General features: G+C 41.6%; 1 protein-coding gene across 3 annotated transcripts; it reads right to left on the bottom strand.

Moving 5' to 3' along the window:
- Positions 1 to 715: 715 nt before the first annotated feature.
- On the bottom strand, positions 716 to 18,038 carry sanbr (SANT and BTB domain regulator of CSR). 3 transcript variants are annotated; one of them, XM_030748612.1, is made up of 21 exons: positions 17,511 to 18,038; positions 16,419 to 16,570; positions 16,114 to 16,285; positions 14,985 to 15,081; positions 14,555 to 14,793; positions 14,303 to 14,361; positions 13,751 to 13,911; positions 13,013 to 13,099; positions 12,774 to 12,884; positions 12,555 to 12,678; positions 12,292 to 12,444; positions 10,742 to 10,884; positions 10,542 to 10,638; positions 10,410 to 10,442; positions 10,199 to 10,298; positions 8,028 to 8,113; positions 7,590 to 7,618; positions 2,938 to 3,011; positions 2,743 to 2,831; positions 2,373 to 2,455; positions 716 to 2,293 (listed from the first exon to the last, which is right to left on the bottom strand). In XM_030748612.1, the coding sequence occupies exons 2-21, from the start codon at positions 16,566 to 16,568 to the stop codon at positions 2,254 to 2,256; spliced, it is 2,127 nt and encodes a 708-aa protein (XP_030604472.1). In that variant the 5' UTR covers positions 16,569 to 16,570; positions 17,511 to 18,038; the 3' UTR covers positions 716 to 2,253. The 3 variants fall into 3 exon arrangements, with proteins under 3 accessions (XP_030604472.1, XP_030604474.1, XP_030604473.1); XM_030748614.1 differs by having other exon boundaries at positions 716 to 2,290; XM_030748613.1 differs by having other exon boundaries at positions 17,538 to 18,038.
- Positions 18,039 to 18,629: the final 591 nt, after the last annotated feature.

Below are 18,629 nucleotides of genomic sequence, written 5' to 3'. Positions count from 1 at the left end.
GTCACAAAGCCAAACTTCAGAGACGTCGATGCACTGGCTGCAAAAAAAAGCAACAGTAACGCTTTAGTTCTGCATGTCTTGGTGGACTGAACACCTCTGTGCTGTGGCATGTTACCAGTTCATGTTCGCTTTGATGCTCTCGGATCCGACCATCTCCGTGGGACCATAATTCAGTCCGGCTGTAACAGGACTCCTCTACTCCCCCCTCCCTTCCTGACCCAGATCCGCAGCCATCCTTGGCATCTGCTGTCGAGGAGAAGATGGAACAGCTGGGGTAGCACCCACCCACGGGGGGGGGGTGCCCACTTCACCTCCCCTATACTTTATGCCCCGTTAAGCCCTGCTCTGGGTTTGTGTTGTGAGCAGCCAGGGTTATTAATACCCCTGTGAGTAGGTCTTACAGGAAGAGCCAGGTTAGCACGCCCACTTGTCAGTGCCCCCCCCAATCCGAACCCAGTGGCACATACCAGGACGCTGCTTGGACTTTATTTCCACAAACTGCTCTGGCTTCTTTTCATACAGGAAATGTCACTCCCACTCTTTGCTAAAGCTGAGGGCCAATCACCTGGTAAGACTGTTGGACAGGTGAGGTGAAAGGTCATGGTCAAACTGGGGCAAAGGTGATGTATTGGGAGTCCACAGTTACTCCCTTGGGCTGATCTGCTGCCACCCAGTGGATACAAACCAGAAAGAAAAAGTCGAATAAGGCTCCAAATGGAGGTTAGTGCCATTTATGTTTTATTGGTCCCAGTGTGGTACATGGCACAGTCAGGTTCCAGTAAACACAGGAATGACTCAAACTACATCTCTACCAGAACTGGGGGGAACAAATGTAGCGTTCTAGTCTGAAGAACGAGCTTCACTACAGGACACGGGCAGAATTAAGAGAGTTGGGTGTAAATTTCAGTTGATGCAGTTAAATTTTCATGCTCCACACATCTGAGTTTCCATTATGGTGGTAGTACAATATGTCAGCCTCAACTAGCATCTCTATATGGAAGACAATTTCTGCCAGTTTAAGAAAAACAATTTCATTTTCAAAATATTTTTTTTCATGATTAAACTCCTTGTTTGCCTCATATTTTTGACTTCTTACCTAATGATTTAGATTTTCATACAAGATGTATTTCTCAGTTCTGCTTTTTTAACCCCAAAATGAATATTATGTCAATAACTTTAACTTTAACCTCATTACACAATTTTTTGACACAGGCTCATGTTTTTAGATATCCTGATACTTTTTTTTTTCCAGTCTCAAGATTCAGTTTCTCAAGTTTTCAACTTTTGCCTCTTTTTTTTCCTAATACCTGATGTAATGTTTTAAATTCATAATTCTTTTATTAATTTTTTTTAAAAATGTCATTTACTTTTTTAATGTGAACCTCAAATTTTTTCGATCCTGCATTTTTGTAATATTTGTTTTAATCCCATGAATTTGTCTTTACATGCCCATGTCCTGCTACTACATAAATGTCATTTCAATCCCTTGGTAGGTGGTTGCCAGGCAACGTGATGTCATATCATATATCAAAATGTTCCAAGTTTCACAACAGTAACGTCTCAAATAAATGATGTTACTGTTGTGAAATTAAAATGATACGATGCGTTTATAAGGTGTTATATTTGCATAAACACTAAAAATGGGTCAGTAGGTGGTTGCTAGGTAGCATGATGACATCATAGTATCTGATACAGGTGAGAACTTTCAGGCGCCGAAGATGTACCTGTGTGCCAAGTTTGGTTGCTCAACTCTTGATCGTGTAGGAGCTGGTGGCCAGACAGAAATTTAAGGTATTATGATAAGATCCATGTTGATCTTTACTTGCTATGAAATATTTTCTGAACCATGACAGTCTTTTTTTTTTTTTCTGGCACAAGTGGGCTTCCATACATTCCTCCTGTTGTCCTCTGTAGAAATCCCCGCCTGTCTCTCTGTGAAGAAACACTGAGGAAAGTCAAAGTGCATTTTCTTATGGTTCCAGAGCTCTGCTTGTTTTTCGAGGACTGGACACAGCTGCACAAACACGCGGCGAGCCGAGTGAGAGAAGATGTGGTTGACGGTGATCCATACGTAGTCACCTGAGTTAAGCAGAGAAGGGACGGGGGGGGGCGGGACTGACAAGTGCTGGGGTTGAGGAGAGCGAGTCCACATTTGGGTTATAACTGACGGACCTGCCAGTCCTCTCTGTCCTCTTCATCAGGTTTAATGCTGGTCTATTTAGCAGCTCCGCGGCCTTTTTACCATCAGCTGCTTTATGTTGTTCGGATCTGAGCGTAGCGCATTTTAGACCTGCTGAGGTAGAGAAAGAATAAAGTGCTTAGTTTATTGAATGAGAGACCAGGCGTGCGTGCGTGTAACACTGTGAATGTACCTGGGTGTCTTTTCTGAACTCTGTCTGCCTTGAGAGGAACTCCTAAATTGTGCTTCGAGTCTGGAGTAGATCCCCCCTGCAGGCTGACACACACACACACACACACACACACACACACACACACACACACACACACACACACACACACACACACACACACACACACACACACACACACACACACACAGTCAGTCCGGAAGAAAAACAATCCAACATGAGGCAGCTGCAAAAACAAGGACAGCAGGTCTGAGAGCTCAGCACCAATCCTGAGCACATGATGTGAAGAAAGACAATAAATCCTGGTCAAAGTCACATTTCCAACACCCTGATACTAAATCACATTTTAGGCACACAGTAAATAAACAGCCACCTCTTTAGTGTCCTTGGATTTACTCTGTTCCTCGTCTCCAAACCTCATCTTTGTCAGGTAGCCGATGATCTCCACCATGCGGCGCTGGTCTGGATAAAATACAAACAAACATGGCTAATGAAGGCAGTGTGACTCAGTGGATGCTTCATACTTGATAGGCCTAAAATAGAAAAGCATCAATGAGTCCTCCCTTACCTTCCTCTCGCTGAGCGTCCTGGTTGTAGCGCATCGAGCGAGAGCTGTCCCACTTACTTTTCTGGACGCTTACTCTACAACACACACAGCGGGCACCGGTGTTAACTTCAAACACCAAACACAGGCAATGCTTCCTTTTTCTTTTTTTTTTAAATCCACGTGTCAGACTGATTCAGATTTACAGGACAGAAACTTAAAAAGTGTCTCAGAAGATAAAGTTTTTCATTCTAGATCCTTTAAAGGAGATGGTCAAGTGTGTCTTAAAGGAATAGTCAGGGCCCAACATAAACACTAGACACTAAGGGGTGTCCTCCTAAGATTCTTTCAGTGGGAGTGATGGAGGGTAAAGTCTGCTGGTCTCATTCTGAGTAAAAAAAATACATCAGAGTACAAATACAGCGTTATGTCAGTTCAATTCAATTCAATTTTATTTATATAGCGCCAAATCACAACGAACAGTCGCCTCAAGGTGCTTTGTATTTTGGGTAAAGACCCTACAATAATACAGAGAAAACCCAACAGTCAAAACGACCCCCTATGAGCAGCACTTGATGACAATGGGAAGGAAAAACTCCCTTTTAACAGGAAGAAACCTCCAGCAGAACCAGGCTCAGGGAGGGGCAGTCATCTGCTGAGACTGGTTGGGCTGAGGGGAGAGGAAAAAAAAGACATGCTGTGGAAGAGAGCCAGAGATTAATAACAATTAATGATTAAATGCAGAGTGGAGTATAAACAAAGTAAATAAGGTGAATGAAAAGAAACAGTGCATTATGGGAACCCCCCCAGCAGACTAGGCCTATAGCAGCATAACTAAGGGATGGTTCAGGGTCACCTGATCCAGCCCTAACTATAAGCTTTATCATAAAGGAAAGTTTTAAGCCTAACCTTAAAAATAGAGAGGGTGTCTGTCTCCTGAATCCAAGCTGGAAGCTGGTTCCACAGAAGAGGCGCCTGAAAGCTGAAGGCTCTGCCTCCCATTCTACTCTTAAGTATCCGAGGAACCACAAGTAAGCCAGCAGTCTGAGAGCAAAGTGCTCTATTGGGGTGATATGGGACTGTAAGGTCTTTGAGATAAGATGGTGCCTGATTATTCAAGTCCTTGTATGTAAGGGGAAGTATTTTAAATTCTATTCTGGATTTAACAGGGAGCCAATGAAGAGAAGCCAATATGGGAGAAATATGCTCTCTCTTTCTAGTCCCTGTCAGTACTCTAGCTGCAGCATTTTGGATCAGCTGAAGGCTTTTCAGGAAGCTTTTAGGACAGCCTGATAATAATGAATTACAATAATCCAGCCTAGAAGTAATAAATGCATGAATGAGCTTTTCAGCATCACTCTGAGAAAGGATGTTTCTAATTTTAGAAATATTGCGCAAATGCAAAAAAGCGGTCCTACATATTTGTTTAATATGTGCATTGAAGGACAAATCCTGGTCAAAAATGACTCCAAGATTTCTCACAGTGTTACTGGAGGCCAAAGTAATGCCATCCAGAGTAAGTATCTGGTTAGACACCATGTTTCTAAGATTTGTGGGGCCGAGTACAAGAATTTCAGTTTTATCTGAATTTAGAAGCAGGAAATTAGAGGTCATCCAGGCCTTAATGTCTTTAAGACATTCCTGCAGTTTAATTAATTGATGTGTGTCATCTGGCTTCATTGATAGGTAAAGCTGAGCATCATCTGCATAACAATGAAAATTGATGCAGTGCTTTCTAATAATACTGCCTAAGGGAAGCATGTATAATGTAAATAAAATTGGTCCTAGCACAGAACCCTGTGGAACTCCATAATTAACCTTAGTGTGTGAAGAAGACTCCCCATTTACATGAACAAACTGGAGTCTATTAGATAAATATGATTCAAACCACTGCAGTGCAGTACCTTTAATACCAATAGTATGCTCTAATCTCTGTAATAAAATGTTATGGTCAACAGTATCAAAAGCTGCACTGAGGTCCAACAGGACAAGAACAGAGATGAGTCCACTGTCAGAGGCTGTAAGAAGATCATTTGTAACCTTCACTAATGCTGTTTCTGTACTGTGATGAATTCTGAAACCTGACTGAAACTCTTCAAATAAACCGTTCCTCTGCAGATGATCAGTTAGCTGTTTTACAACTACTCTTTCAAGAACTTTTGAGAGAAAAGGAAGGTTGAAGATTGGCCTATAATTAACTAAGACAGCTGGGTCAGTGATGGCTTTTTAAGTAGAGGTTTAATTACAGCCACCTTGAAGGCCTGTGGTACATAGCCAACTAATAAAGACTGATTGATCATTTTTAAGATTGAAGCATCAATAATTGGAAAGACTTCTTTGAACAGTCTAGTAGGAATGGGATCTAATAAACATGTTGCTGGTTTGGAGGAAATAACTATTGAAGTTAGGTTCATACTTTACAATATCAGCGCCACCTCAAACACACAGGGACTGAAAAGGGGCACCTTTGCCAAAACCACAGAGCATTTCCTAGGGTGAGTACAGCTTAAGCGGACTATCTCCTGTTGTGTGTGAGAAAGGGCAGCCGAGGACAATGTCCCGACCTGATTCTCCTCACCTTACCTGGAATTCATGAGTGAAAATAGCATGTGTCTGTGACGATGACCAATTAGAGCACAGAGGAGGGAACATGGTGCAAACACAGACTGAAGGTGAAATATTGCAACACAAAATAGTATAATACACACCGCTGACCAGTCGCTGTTAACATTCGTACTTCCTGCTAACTTCTGCACAAAGATGGCATCTGTCACTGATCTTTCTGAGTTAAGTTCTTCCAAACCATCAATGTGCCTATTAGACCCCATTCCTACCAGACTGCTCAAAGAAGTCCTACCATTAATTAATGCGTTGATCTTAAATATGATCAATACATCTTTATCAATGGGCTATGTAACACAGGCAGTAATTAAACCATTACTTAAAAAGCCATCACTTGACCCAGCTGTCTTAGCTAATCATAGGCCAATCTCCCATCTTCCTCTTATCTCACAGATTCTTGTAAGAGTAGTTGTAAAACAGCTAACTGATCATCTGCAGAGGAACGGTTTATCTGAAGAGTTTCAGTCAGGTTTCAGAATTCATCACAGTACAGAAACAGCATTAGTGAAGGTTACAAATGATCTTCTTACCTCTGAGTGTGGCCTCATCTCTGTGCTTGTCCTGTTGGATCTCAGTGCAGCGTTTGATACTGTTGATATAAAAGGGAGTTTTTCCTTCCCACTGTCACCAAGTGCTTGCTCTTAGCAGGTCATCTGATTGTTGGGATTTCTCTGTATTATTGTAGGGTCTTTACATTACAATACAAAGCACATTGAGGCGACTATTTGTTGTGATTTGGCGCTATATAAATAAAACTAAATTGAACTAAATTGTCTCAGAAGAGTCACAGAAAGATTTTAAGTAAGCATCTCATTAGAGTAAAATATCACCTAGTCTGCATTACATTAGTAAAATATAGTCTTTATGTTCCAAATCTAGATTTTTTTGGTCAGTATGTCAACTAACTCTGAAATAGGAGGAAAAGAAGTCTAGCTGTGTAGAAGCCCATGGGAAAATAACCCTTCAGCTCCCTCACTCTATGACCTCAGTAAACATTTGCTGGTTTCAATTGCTACTTTCAAATTGTATTGCACACAAAATGATTTCGTACTTTTCTTAATTTTTGGTCAAAATTGACAATAAATCAGGGGATGCTTTAACATGAGACTGACTAGTGTGAATGTGTAGTGTTCCCTGGTTTCTATGCACTGCTCTGCAGAGCGTCGTTTACCTGTTATAGCTGTTTACTGTCACCAGGGGGCAGTGTCAAAAATATATTGAACAACTGGTCTTTGGGCTACTCATGTTTTTGTGTTGTTGGTCCGATAGCTTAGCTCAGGGGTGCCCAAACTCCGCCCGCGGGCTGCTTCCGGTCCTGCCCCTACTTCTGGTCTGCGAATTGATGTAAAAAATAACATACAATTTGGCCCTTTAAGTTACTTTTTTGACATTTCACTTAACCCTCTTAATTGGAGGGGAAGGCTAAATGTCAAAAAAGTAATTTAAAGGGCCAAATTGTATGTTATTTTTGACATCAATTCGCAGACCGGAAGTAGGGGAGGGGCTGGAAGCGGCCCGCGGGCCGGGCGTTTGGGCACCCCTGGCTTAGCTTTCTGCCATAGAGGAGCTCACAGTCATGGTACACAAAGGAGTTCTTGTATGGCAGTGAAAACAAGTGTTAAAAGCAATGAAAAGTGTCCACTGTAGTCACTGTGTGAGCTTCTCATAATGCTTTTTTATCTTTATTTATTTATTTTGCATTATTTCAGTTGTTGCTCCTTTTTAACCAGCCAGCATTCTACCGAAGCACTGCATCATCACCACTGGGGCTCCATCTTTTATATACAGTCTATGAATGTGATGAATGCAGAGTGCTGAAGCCTCATATTAGCTTCAGCTACATTTGGGATGTATTTTAACACAAATGGAGCTTTACTCTGGATTCTGTGACCTACCACTTCCACTGAAGCTGCTTGTTTAGGTTTATATGGGCACATGACTCCTTTAAGACAGTCCTGTGTACTGAAGCCTAAAGAATTAGGCTTTCATGCCCTGCTGTCTCCCAGCAAATTTGTAAGTATGAAGAACCTCTAAATGTTTTTAGATCTACTCACGTGAAAGGTGTGTTGTCCCTGGTCTGTGACTGAGTGAAAGAAAAGCACATTTAGAAGACAAAGTAACAAAGCTTCTAAAAGAATAAGCAAATATTATGACAGAATATCTAAAAGAAAGTGTAAGTAGGTTGTGAGATGTTTTTCTGGACATACAAGCAGATGTTTTGTAGTAACTGAATAAATCAAGTGCAGATTTTGCTTTAATAAGAAACCTGCAGGGTGTCCACCTAGTATCAGATATACACTAAAATACTAGTTTGATTTGAAAACCAGTTCTGTATCCATATTTAAGGCATTTCTATAATTTATAAGGTCCCAGCAAGAAACAATTCATTCTGTTGTAGTGTACAGAGGAGACATCTGTCAGATATTTGGGTTGAACCCTGCAGTGTTTTTACTCCACTGAGGAGTGAAATATTCATGAAATCGCTGACTCACTTTCTCAGATTTTTCTTTGCGCTGGAAGTTTGGCGAGGACAGTTGTTTTTTCAGAGGTCTGTGGGCCTTCTTGGCCTTCTTAGCAGCTGGAAAACAGAAAGAAAGGATGAGATCTTGTGAAGGACTGCGTCGCCATCTGCAGGCTGAAAAGAGAAACGCCTTCAGTCTCCATTCTTAAAGCTGCGAGGACTGACAATGAAATGTTAAAAATAGATGAGGCGACGGAGACACGGCGGTGATGAGCTATAAATAGAGTCGTGCTTCATTGAGTGTCCTCATTTTGCTTTTATCATTTCAGCAGCTGCTCTGTGAAGAAGGGAAGATGCTTTCAGGACTGTCAGGGTTAAAGGAAACAAGTGAGCACAACATTACGCTGTGATTAGTCACAGCACATGATGACCCGAAGCTGTCACGTGATTAAAGGCAGTCAGTGATGAAAACAGGTTGACTTTTTTTAATATGTGATTTTGAAATATATCTTGTATTTCCAATATTGGGCTCTCTCTTGATTAAGACCATAAGATAACCATGAATGGAAATTGGGGGACTTGGATGAGACTGGCTCCTATGGAAGAATAAAGTGCCTATTGTGTGATGCTGAGCCTCATCTATTTGATATAAATCCTTCCTGCTATTCATAAACTGACCTTCTGAGCCTAAACAGACTGTATATAAAAGATGTGCACAGCTTCTGGGTCTGAAAAGCCAAGCCAATACTTAAGCAGTGTTTTTTTTTTAATGTTCATAAAATGAAAAAATGTAGAATAAAAGAAAAACATGAGTGTGTTCAACAAAAATAGTTCACCAGAGAAAGAAAACTACTGAAGTATAATTATAGTTTGCATCAGTTCAGTAACAGCTCTTATAACTTGAGATCACAGCCCACTGCGAGCAAAGTTTTCATGATCACACACAAATAAGTCTCTAAACTGCAATTAATCTGTCACTGCAAGGCAGAGCTGTGGTGGTAATGATGATCATGACAGGTCTGCAATTAAACCTTTGCGGAAGCATTTTCATGACAAGAACGGATCCGTTATTACTATTATTATAAGATTATTTAATGTATCACAGACTATCATTACCTATTATTGCTATTTCCCCAATGCGCCGAACTATCAAACCACTAATGCAGACAATAAAGGGTCAAAGATGTGCTCTTTGTTGCTATGGAATTAATATGTCTGCCCAACACTACACAGTATGTGTACAAAAAAAATAAAAACAAGGAAAAATTACTACATGAAACTATACCAAAAAATCTAAATGTAACATAAAAATGCAAACCTCCACCGAGGCAGCTCACTGTCTGCGTAGTATTTACTTTTAAGGGAATCATTTTGTATTTTGTGTGTATTCATGTCGTTTTCTTTGTTCTTTTTAAATGTATTTTAAGATGTTTGTAGTGCAGTAAAACTCAGATAAGGCCAGCGTGACAGATGTTTACTCTGATGCCACAAACATTATGTAGGAGCAGGTCAGTCGGTACTGATCTGTCAATAACGACACCAATGACCTGAGCTTGTTACATAAGATTATTCTGCAGTATTTTTGCAACTGGCTAGGCAGCTCTTTCTCTTTCTCTCAGCTACTTTCTTTGACGATAGAACACATTTTGGGGTCAACTTGAGAGAAAGGCAGATGTGAAGTGTCAAAATGAGGTCAGAGGTCAAATGTGACATGATATTTGGATGCAAGCTAAAATGTGATATTTAGTATCACCGTATACAGCACCATTTCCTAAATGTTGCCAATACAAACAAGGGTAAGAGAATTTTAAGGATAGTTTTAAAGATAAAAGACATTTTATGAAAGTGACCTTATCTGACCTTGAAGAAGAGGTCAGAGGTCAAAGTAACGTGATATTTAGAATCCTCATATATCATTGACTAATATGGCTATATGTTATCAGCTGCAGTAAGGAGATGAATTGGGGTGGAGACTGTGAGCATCACTGTCTGACCTCACAAATGCACTTCTGGAAGTATGGTCAAAAATTCCCATATGATATAATTCCCTGGCATCATATTAAACCCTATGGATTAAGAAAGGGATGCCACCCAATTTCAAATGCATGTGAAAGCAGACAGGCAAATACTTCTGGCAATATACACACACAGAATGAGCCTCACAATCCAGCTGATACAAAAACCAAGAACAAAATCAGCCACCTTGTTTCTTAGAGAGTTCTTCTTCATCCCCAACCTCATCTTCAGTGACCTCTGACCCTGTGGTGTACTCCTCATCCTCTGACAGAAGAGACTGCTGCCTCTGGAAGGGCAAAGGTCACAGCTTTTAGACGCACACTTGTTAATGTAACTACTGACATTTCAAGAACGTAAGCAGATATCATGAAAATAAAAAAAGAGTGGAAACTCCTACCAGTTGAAGACTCCAGTTTTTCAAAAGGGAAAACTGGTTAAAGACACAAAGTAAACAGTAAGAACCAGAAAAAAAAAGGGCAGAGGGCAAACAGAGAGAAACACACAGAGAAATGGGACGTGTCAGACTTACAGCGCTGCCATCTCCTCTCAGAGATCTGAGGACTGTTGGCTCCAAGAGAACATCACAGTCCTGAACCTTTTCTGCACTGGACTGACTCTCCTCAGCACTGACACACACATGCACACGCACACACAGAGGAACATTTGTAATTAGTGTATTGATAACACACACAATCAAAAACAACATCTTGAGAGACTGCGTGCACTCACCCCTCTGCAGGAGGTGTGTTTGACAAACACACTGCGTCTCTGTGCAGCAGCAGGTCATTGAGGACTCTGGTCTGGGCTGAAGTCACCTCGTCACAGTTCTCCTCGTCGGGGACGTTCACTATGTGATCCCGTGTTTTACAGCCCTGAACACGCAGACACAAACACAAGCAAACAGTATCAGGATTTCTTCTTCTTACTAGAACTGCAGGGTAAATTCTCACCTGGTTTTTAACAGTGAGAGCTGTCAATCAAACCCGCAACCAGACTGAGACTGTTTGTACCTTTTTTAACTAACATGTAGCAGGTTCCAGATTTACACAGCGAGATAAAAGCTGGCATCAGCATGTAAACACAAAACTGTTGGGCCCAAATTTGGAACCCTGATGTCTGTGGCCTCGGCCGTGCAGGAAATTCCCTGCTGATACTGTCCTCCAAGCTTATCTTCCCACACAAATTACCACAACTTCTGCTATATTACTTCACATAATGTTATGTGAGCTGGTTCATAAAGGACACCAGCTGATGCAGCACCAGCATGGGATCAGTGTAAAAGAGTCCACTTCAAAGTGGTTTTAATATGAATTCAAATGCTTAAAAGGTGTCCTGTTAAACTTTTCCTACTAATATTTTACTGTGGTGGATGTTCACATTGAGCCTGACCAAAAATGTTCAAATAATTAGTTCAGTGCATGTACAAGAAATCCTTGTGAGCCAGAAACTCAGGCTTGAGATTACTTTAAACACTCAGCTTAAGTAGTTTTTTTCCTACTCTTGGCTCTGGATGATGTCAGTGCTGTTTGCGAAGGGCAGCCAATCAGAAGAAGGTTGCCTTGTAGGGAGGAGGAATGTAGAACAGCTTATTTCAGACAGAGGATGAACTAAGGAGTGGTTCAAAGGCCCAGTGTAGGATAAATAAGGATTATTTTGAGCTATTAATCATGCAAAGTCACTCTACTAGTAGTGTCCAAGAAAAAAGATATGGAACTGGAAATCTATGTAAGTCAATTATAACAATTAATAAATGTATCCCAATCCGGCAAAATGAGTCAGAAGTTGCAGGGCTAATACTTAGGCCAATAACATATGACTCAGTGCTTTATTGCAGGTCATTTCCAGGTTCACGGGATGTTCTTAGCAGCAAGAGAGAGATCGCTGACATGTTTTGAGCACTCCTACGTGCTGCCAGTGCACATCTTTGCATATTAGATATGCAAAGATGTGCAAAATAATTTTAATGATGACATCACTGGTAGCCGATAAGAGCACTCAAAACAGCGAACTCTCACAAATGTCATCACTTGTCAGTCTACATGTCCTCATATTTACCTGTCCTGTTTTATCTATAAAATGTCAGTGGGTCAAATGAAGCTAACTACAGGTGTGAAGGTGCTCTTAGAAAGCAACGTCAGCTACAGAACATTAGGACAGTGACAGCTTTTCAACTCCATCCATCCATCCATCTTCTTCTGCTTAACCGGCCGGGTCACGGGGGCAGCAGCCTAAGCAGAGAAGCCCAGTGTGTGTGTGCACGTGTGCACGTGTGCTCATACCTTTGGAATCCCAGTGGGGTCGAAGCGGAGAACCCGCTGGTTGCAGCATGGATATATTCCTGCACCGTGCCAGCCTTTCTCTGTACCCATGCCAGGGTACAGCACACTGTCTGGGTGGTACTTGCACTGGGTCAGCTCTGCACATACAAACACCTACACACAGACACACAACTTTAGAAGTATATCCTGCACACATTCTTTGGACAATGTGACATTCACATTCTGCAAATTTCATCATTTGTACGAAACAAACTAACTCTAACCTGCTGGCATCGGGAGCAGGTGAGGTAGTTGATGGTACCCCAGATTCTCCAGTAAACCAACACCCACGACTTGAGCTCCTCATACAGGCCTGTGATATATTCATGCACATCCCAACTCTTCTGTCTACACACACACACACACACACAGTAATCACACAGCAATCAGGAATTGAGCCAATCAGGTAAAAAGTTCACAGCCCTTCAAATGTGCAGCTATACCTGTTGTGTGTATAGACGATCTCTCCACGAGCGTCGATATTGATTTTCCCCGGAACACATGAAATCTTCCTCTCTGTGTCTTTGGTCAGCAGCTTAAGGCACAGACCACACCTGGGATGAAAAGCAGGGAAGACAAAGAATAACAATTAAATTAGCAGGAATAACGCAGAAAATATTTATGTACTCTCCAAAACATTAGAGCACAAAAAAATTTTAAATCCTTAAAAGCCTGTAGTTACCTGTATAGAGTCGAGGCATTTCCTGGTGAATCTCTGTTCTGGTAGTTTGGGTCAAAGAGACGCTCAATTTTCTTTTGAAACAGTTTACTTTGAGGGTGAAAGAGAATAAAGGAAGAAAAAAAAATCAAACTTCAGCTGCTTTCATATTTTTCTGGCAGATATTTCTCAATAAATGTAATTTCTGGATACAGAAGTATGACTCGTGGCTTTAGCACAGTTATATCAGCAGTCACACTGATAATCTAATGTACAGCTGATGCCTTTGTGCTTTTGCTCAGGTTATTCAGTGCAATACATTGTCCTTCACCCAAATAAAGATTAGCAATATTTTTTCCACCAGTGGTTTGTGGAGGAACTGTAACCTGGCAAAAATCTGGTTTTTCTAACTCTTACAGCCACTATTGTGGAGTGTTTTTTTTAACCTCCCAGACTCACATGTCTGCATTTGTGTCCTCATTCTGAACTGAAACATAACAGCATAATGCCGATGAGAGAGGATATCCCTGCTGTTCAAATCTAATGTTTGCTATGGGCAACCAATCGGAAGAACGTTAGCTCAAAGGGAGGAGAGAAAGGAGGCTTGTTTCAGATAGTGGATGAACCAGGGCCTAGAGTTAAAAAAGGATTATTCTGAACAGTGAATCATGCAAAGCTGATTCACAGCTTTGTCTGAATATTTGCAGTCACGTAGACCCAGAACAAGCAGTGGAAACAAACGGAGCAGGTTCACCTTCTCACCTCTTGAACTTGTCTTTTTTGTCCCTGATGTCGTCGGCCTCGTTGTGGCTGAAGAGCTCAGCGATCCGCGTGGCCAGGTTGCTGTTTATGCAGTTCATGTTGCAGGGAGTAGCCACAATGGCGCTCATGTGTTTGTGGCAGTACTGGATGCACTCCTCCACCTGAGCATGAAGCAAAGATCCGTTCAAACTGTTTCAACACTAATTGATCAGTTCCAGCTCTTCTTACAGAGCGAGAGTGGCGAGAAAATGTTCTGCATACTGTTAATGTAACTTATGGGGACAAAAGAACATCTGCACTTTCATGCAACACTAACTTAACAAAGCTCTGTGTGCAGGCCACTTGTTTTTTTTTTTTTGCTGATTATGGCTGATTACCAATTATCACCTTTGAACCATAATTCTGTACACTGCTTGTGCTTTATGGGGGGCAACTCATTTTTAAAAAAATCCTATTAAAGCAAAGCCAGATATTAGTATGTTTGTGTACGTCTGAAAAACAAGAGGCCCGATGCACATCACCACACCTAGCGTCACATGTCACAACACTTACTAACGTGTCCATCTTCAAGAACTCGGAGGAGATCAGGATTGAGATCACATTGCTGGGCTCTGTAACCGACAAATACCACATGACCAACCAAGCAAACCCCACGACCGACAAACAACACAGAACACGCAGCCAGTGACGCACCAAACACACACCACATTTAGTGACCAATAAATCAAGCGCAACAGGTGGTGTAAGTCACAGCTCAGGCTTTTCCATGTGTAATAATGTATTTTTAAAAATAATTTTTTTTACCAAGCCGGGGTTTGTCCTTGTATCCCTCTCCTGCTGAGTTCCTCCTGACATAGTTCATAAGCCAGTCAAAGATCTGCACATCACAATGGACTGAGATGTCAACCTCTTCCCACCTCTGGGGGTCCACAGATAAATACTCAGCAAAGTAGCGCATCTCCCTGACTAGAAGATCTCTGGGACAAGTGAAATCCTGCTTCAGGTTCTTGGTCTCATCGCACACATGGATGACCATGTTGGGACTGTAGGGGGGAAAAAAAAAATCATATTGAATCATATTCATCCACAGAGTGTGAGTGATTAATGCTGAAAACATTTTCACTTTAAGATGGAGTCATGTTTATAGAGTAGATTTGTAAAGGATGTGTGAGGAATCATTGTGCTGTCTTTCTTGGCTGGGTTCACTGTGATAAGAAGATCTCTCCCAGCGTACTCTCGTGGTTTCTGAGGTTTTTCATCCTCCTCCGCTGACACGCCTTTCTCTTTCTTCTCCACCGCAGCACCCCTTCCTGCAGGCTTCAACTTGGAGCCTGCACACACAAGCATAAAAACGTAAAGTACAAAAAACGCAGGAGTACAGCTACTGCACCCCTCTAACGTATTAGTTATGTGTTTCACTGAGAGCATTGCAGTAAACTAACCCAGCTGTGCTGGAACTTCAACTTTCTTGTAACCAATGAAGGAAAAAAGTTTAGTTTTGATGATTCCTTTGAGAAACTGAGGCTGTAATTTCAGAGAAAAAAGATGATAAACTTATGATATAATCTATGATTAAAGTAGTGTGGAATATAAACTGTTTTATAGTCATACCAATCAATGCAAAGACTTATTAATTAAGGCAGATTGACTGATGACTGTTTCAGGGAGACAATGTTGACGACACATGAAAATCAGATCCATAAGTATCTGTATGATGGCACAATTTCTGCGGTTTTGACGCTCTACATCATCTCATTGGTTGTTAAAATCAAGACAGCAGATGTAATTAAAGTGCAGACTTTCAGTTTTAATTCAGCAGCTTTAACAAAAGCATTGAAATAACTGTTTAGGAGATGTTTTCATATGTAGTCTCCCATTTTCAGAGTCTCAAAAGTAAACGGACAATTGGCTGTTTTATAGCCAGTGAGGTCTATTTCCTCATTATTCCACAACAAATCAAGAAAGATCTTCAACAGTCTTTGGACTATGGAAGGAAGCCAAAGCTTACCAGGCCAACATATATAGACCAAAAGTGGTCAAATTATATAAATATTCGTCATAATGTCACAGTACAAACATGTTTGAACAGCAGATGAGGCTTCTGTGCTCACAGCCAGAACTGTGCACGAGATGACCACAACTGGTACATCCACCCTCACTGACATCACACTGAGCCCTAAGTTGAGAAAAACTGTCTGAAACAGAATATTCAGAGCAGTCTGAACCCTGAGTTTGTGGCTCACAGGGATTAAATGCACATATACAGACCTCGCTACCATGTACACTCAACTGTGTAGTGTGTACTACTGTGAAGGTTAACAAATTTGAAACACATGAGTATTCTATCAACAAAACCAGCTGACCTGTAACTTTGCTGCTGCTCTGGCTGCCTCCTCTCTCCACCACCTCCCTAGTGTCCAGCAGCGTGGACAGGACGTCTGAAGGGGAGCTGCTTCCTTCTGTCAGGGCATTACATTGGTTGTCCACATGAGGAAACCCCCCCATGCTCTTCAGCTCCTCAAATCGACGGGCACACTGTAACACCATCACATCAATGCCGAGGAATTATTTCACATTAACAATTCAGGCCTGTTGCTAAAGCATGGCATGACAGATGGGCGGGATGGGATAGATGGAGAGGCAGGATGGATGAAGGCAATCCAGTTACCTCCTTGGGAGTGAAGCCTGGTACTAGCTTGGCTACATTGTCCCAGTTTATGGGCTGGGGCACACCCCACAGAGAGCCCAGCACCATGTCCAAAACCAGGATGTTGTTGTCGTAGGGAAAGTTGTTGTTGTCTGAACAGAAGCGACTCATCTCTACGTGCACAGAGGCAGGAAACAAAAGGCAGCAAGTCAACAATGAATTCATCCATCTGCTTGATCGTCATTCCCAAATTAGAGCTGAAATCACTGGGCAACCATTTTAACATGTCTTTGAGTATTGTGTGTCATACAAGACTGGAAAACGGTTTCTGATTTCTGCTTTGAGAATTTGCTATTTGAAACTGAATACTTTCAGGTTTTGAACTGTTCACAATGCAAGCAGAGTGGGTTAATGGCATTTGAGGGACCGTTTTCCAGATGAACCACTAGAGAAAACTGCCACAATAATAAGGGACAGACATACTACCTGTGGACCAATGCATAAAATAATTTGGCTGGCATCTGATAGATTTTTGTTTAATGTGGTTTGATTGTGATTCCTCCTCTCGTGCTGGAGAAACACATGCATTTTCATTAAGAAAAACATGTGAACCCCTATACAGTCTTGCAGGACATCATGGATAATGGTGCATTCATCCCAAAGCTAAGTGACAACCTTTAGGTGCAGTCCATTTCTTGTGGAAAATAATCCCAACCTTCCAATCTTTTCAAACTGAAAATTCACATAATTTTCGCACGATGCACATCGATATATAATGCCAAATTGAAATGCATCTGAAGTTTATGGTTAAGAATTTTGTTTTTCTGGCTGAATTTGCCGTTCACTTCAAGTCAAAGTTACTGTGTTTTTCTGTTATTAAATAGCAGGTCAGACCATCCTGAAGGTTCTGCGAGAGCTAAAAGACGAGGCCAGGTATCTATGCACTGCCCGTGATGCGGGCGGATGGTGGGAATGTGTGGTATGCAACAGAGGGACAGATCAGGATAGGCCGAGTGCCTCTGTCCTCCTGCTGAATCAACATCAGCTGCTTCCAGGTCACATTCAATCTCCTGCTTTACTAGCACACATATCCACCAATAGAAAGATACTTACTGTTCTGGCCTGTGAAATATTCCTTACCGTCGTCTCGTACAATAATCTAAGCGGGTAAATGTTTCATGTCATTGTGTGTGGGTGGGTGGGTGATGCTGATGCTGCGGTCTTCTCCTGCCGGCTAATGCTAGCTAAGTTTGCGGGACGGGACAGACCTGCTGCCTTCAGGGACTCCCCGTAAATATCAACTGTCACCGGTGCTGCGGTCCGACGCATTGAATCATTTAGCTGCCGGTGGGCGGTACGTGGGGTTTACACAGACGTAATCAATTCCGTCACTCAAGAGTACGGTGGCTATGCAGCGACATTTACGCCAAAGGCGAAAGTGAAGGTGCCCTCAGGTTCAACTCCATACCTAACCTCGGTATTTCCGATAGCCAGGGAAGGTAGCATTAGCTTCCAGCTAGCATAACAGCTAGCTGAGAAAGTAGCTACTTAAATTGAAATTCCTATGTTCGTAAATCCAGCAACACGGAGAACACGAAATCGACAGGCTGCACTATCAAAATATAAAACCGGATATCCCCAAAGCAGTTTAGGTAACTAAATCCCGATTATTCCGCCAGTATCTGCAGCGGTGATTCGTCACTGTTGTCGCAGTGCAGCAGGTTAGGCGTCCTGTTGCATGGAGGCAGTGGTCGTAAAGCAAATGTTTCTGCCATTAAATGCCAGATTTTAAAAACTAAATGAAATTCTGCAACTTTAACAAAAATAAACCACAGACATTACTCCAACATAAAATACAACTAAACAAGTACATTTACTCTTACAAGCTTGTTTTGTATTGCAGAGGGAAAACCCTGATACCTCACAACACACTGGACAAAAATGATTTTTAAATTATTTATTTTCATAAAGATCATATTAAATACTTAGAAAAATTTTAAATGGTAACTCTTGAAATTGTGCAAACTTCGCCCGTCTCATTCTGAATCCAATTAACATCACAGAAAAACAAATTCTGTAATCCTCAAACATGTGAGGGTCAAAACCAAAAGTGATCGCACGATCAAACAAAACACCTGAACTCTGCTCTTACGCCGTCAGTGTATACAGTATGTGCCAGTGGGCCTAAAAACACAGAATACACTTATTTCTTGTAAAAGCCTTGAGTTTAAA

Source organism: Archocentrus centrarchus, chromosome 15, assembly GCF_007364275.1.
Source record: "Archocentrus centrarchus isolate MPI-CPG fArcCen1 chromosome 15, fArcCen1, whole genome shotgun sequence".
Classification (NCBI taxonomy): Eukaryota; Metazoa; Chordata; class Actinopteri; order Cichliformes; family Cichlidae; genus Archocentrus; species Archocentrus centrarchus.
Note: the sequence above shows the minus strand (reverse complement) of the source record. Positions and strands in the feature narration are given on the sequence as shown.

Excerpts from the sequence above, each read along its gene's own strand:
- sanbr (XM_030748612.1), bottom strand. The coding sequence starts at position 16,568 with ATGAGTCGCTTCTGTTCAGACAACAACAACTTTCCCTACGACAACAAC. Across the intron at positions 16,286-16,418 it reads CAGGCTTCACTCCCAAGGAG|TGTGCCCGTCGATTTGAGGA; the intron begins GTAACTGGATTG and ends ATGGTGTTACAG. Across the intron at positions 12,679-12,773 it reads ATCGTCTATACACACAACAG|ACAGAAGAGTTGGGATGTGC; the intron begins GTATAGCTGCAC and ends GTGTGTGTGTAG.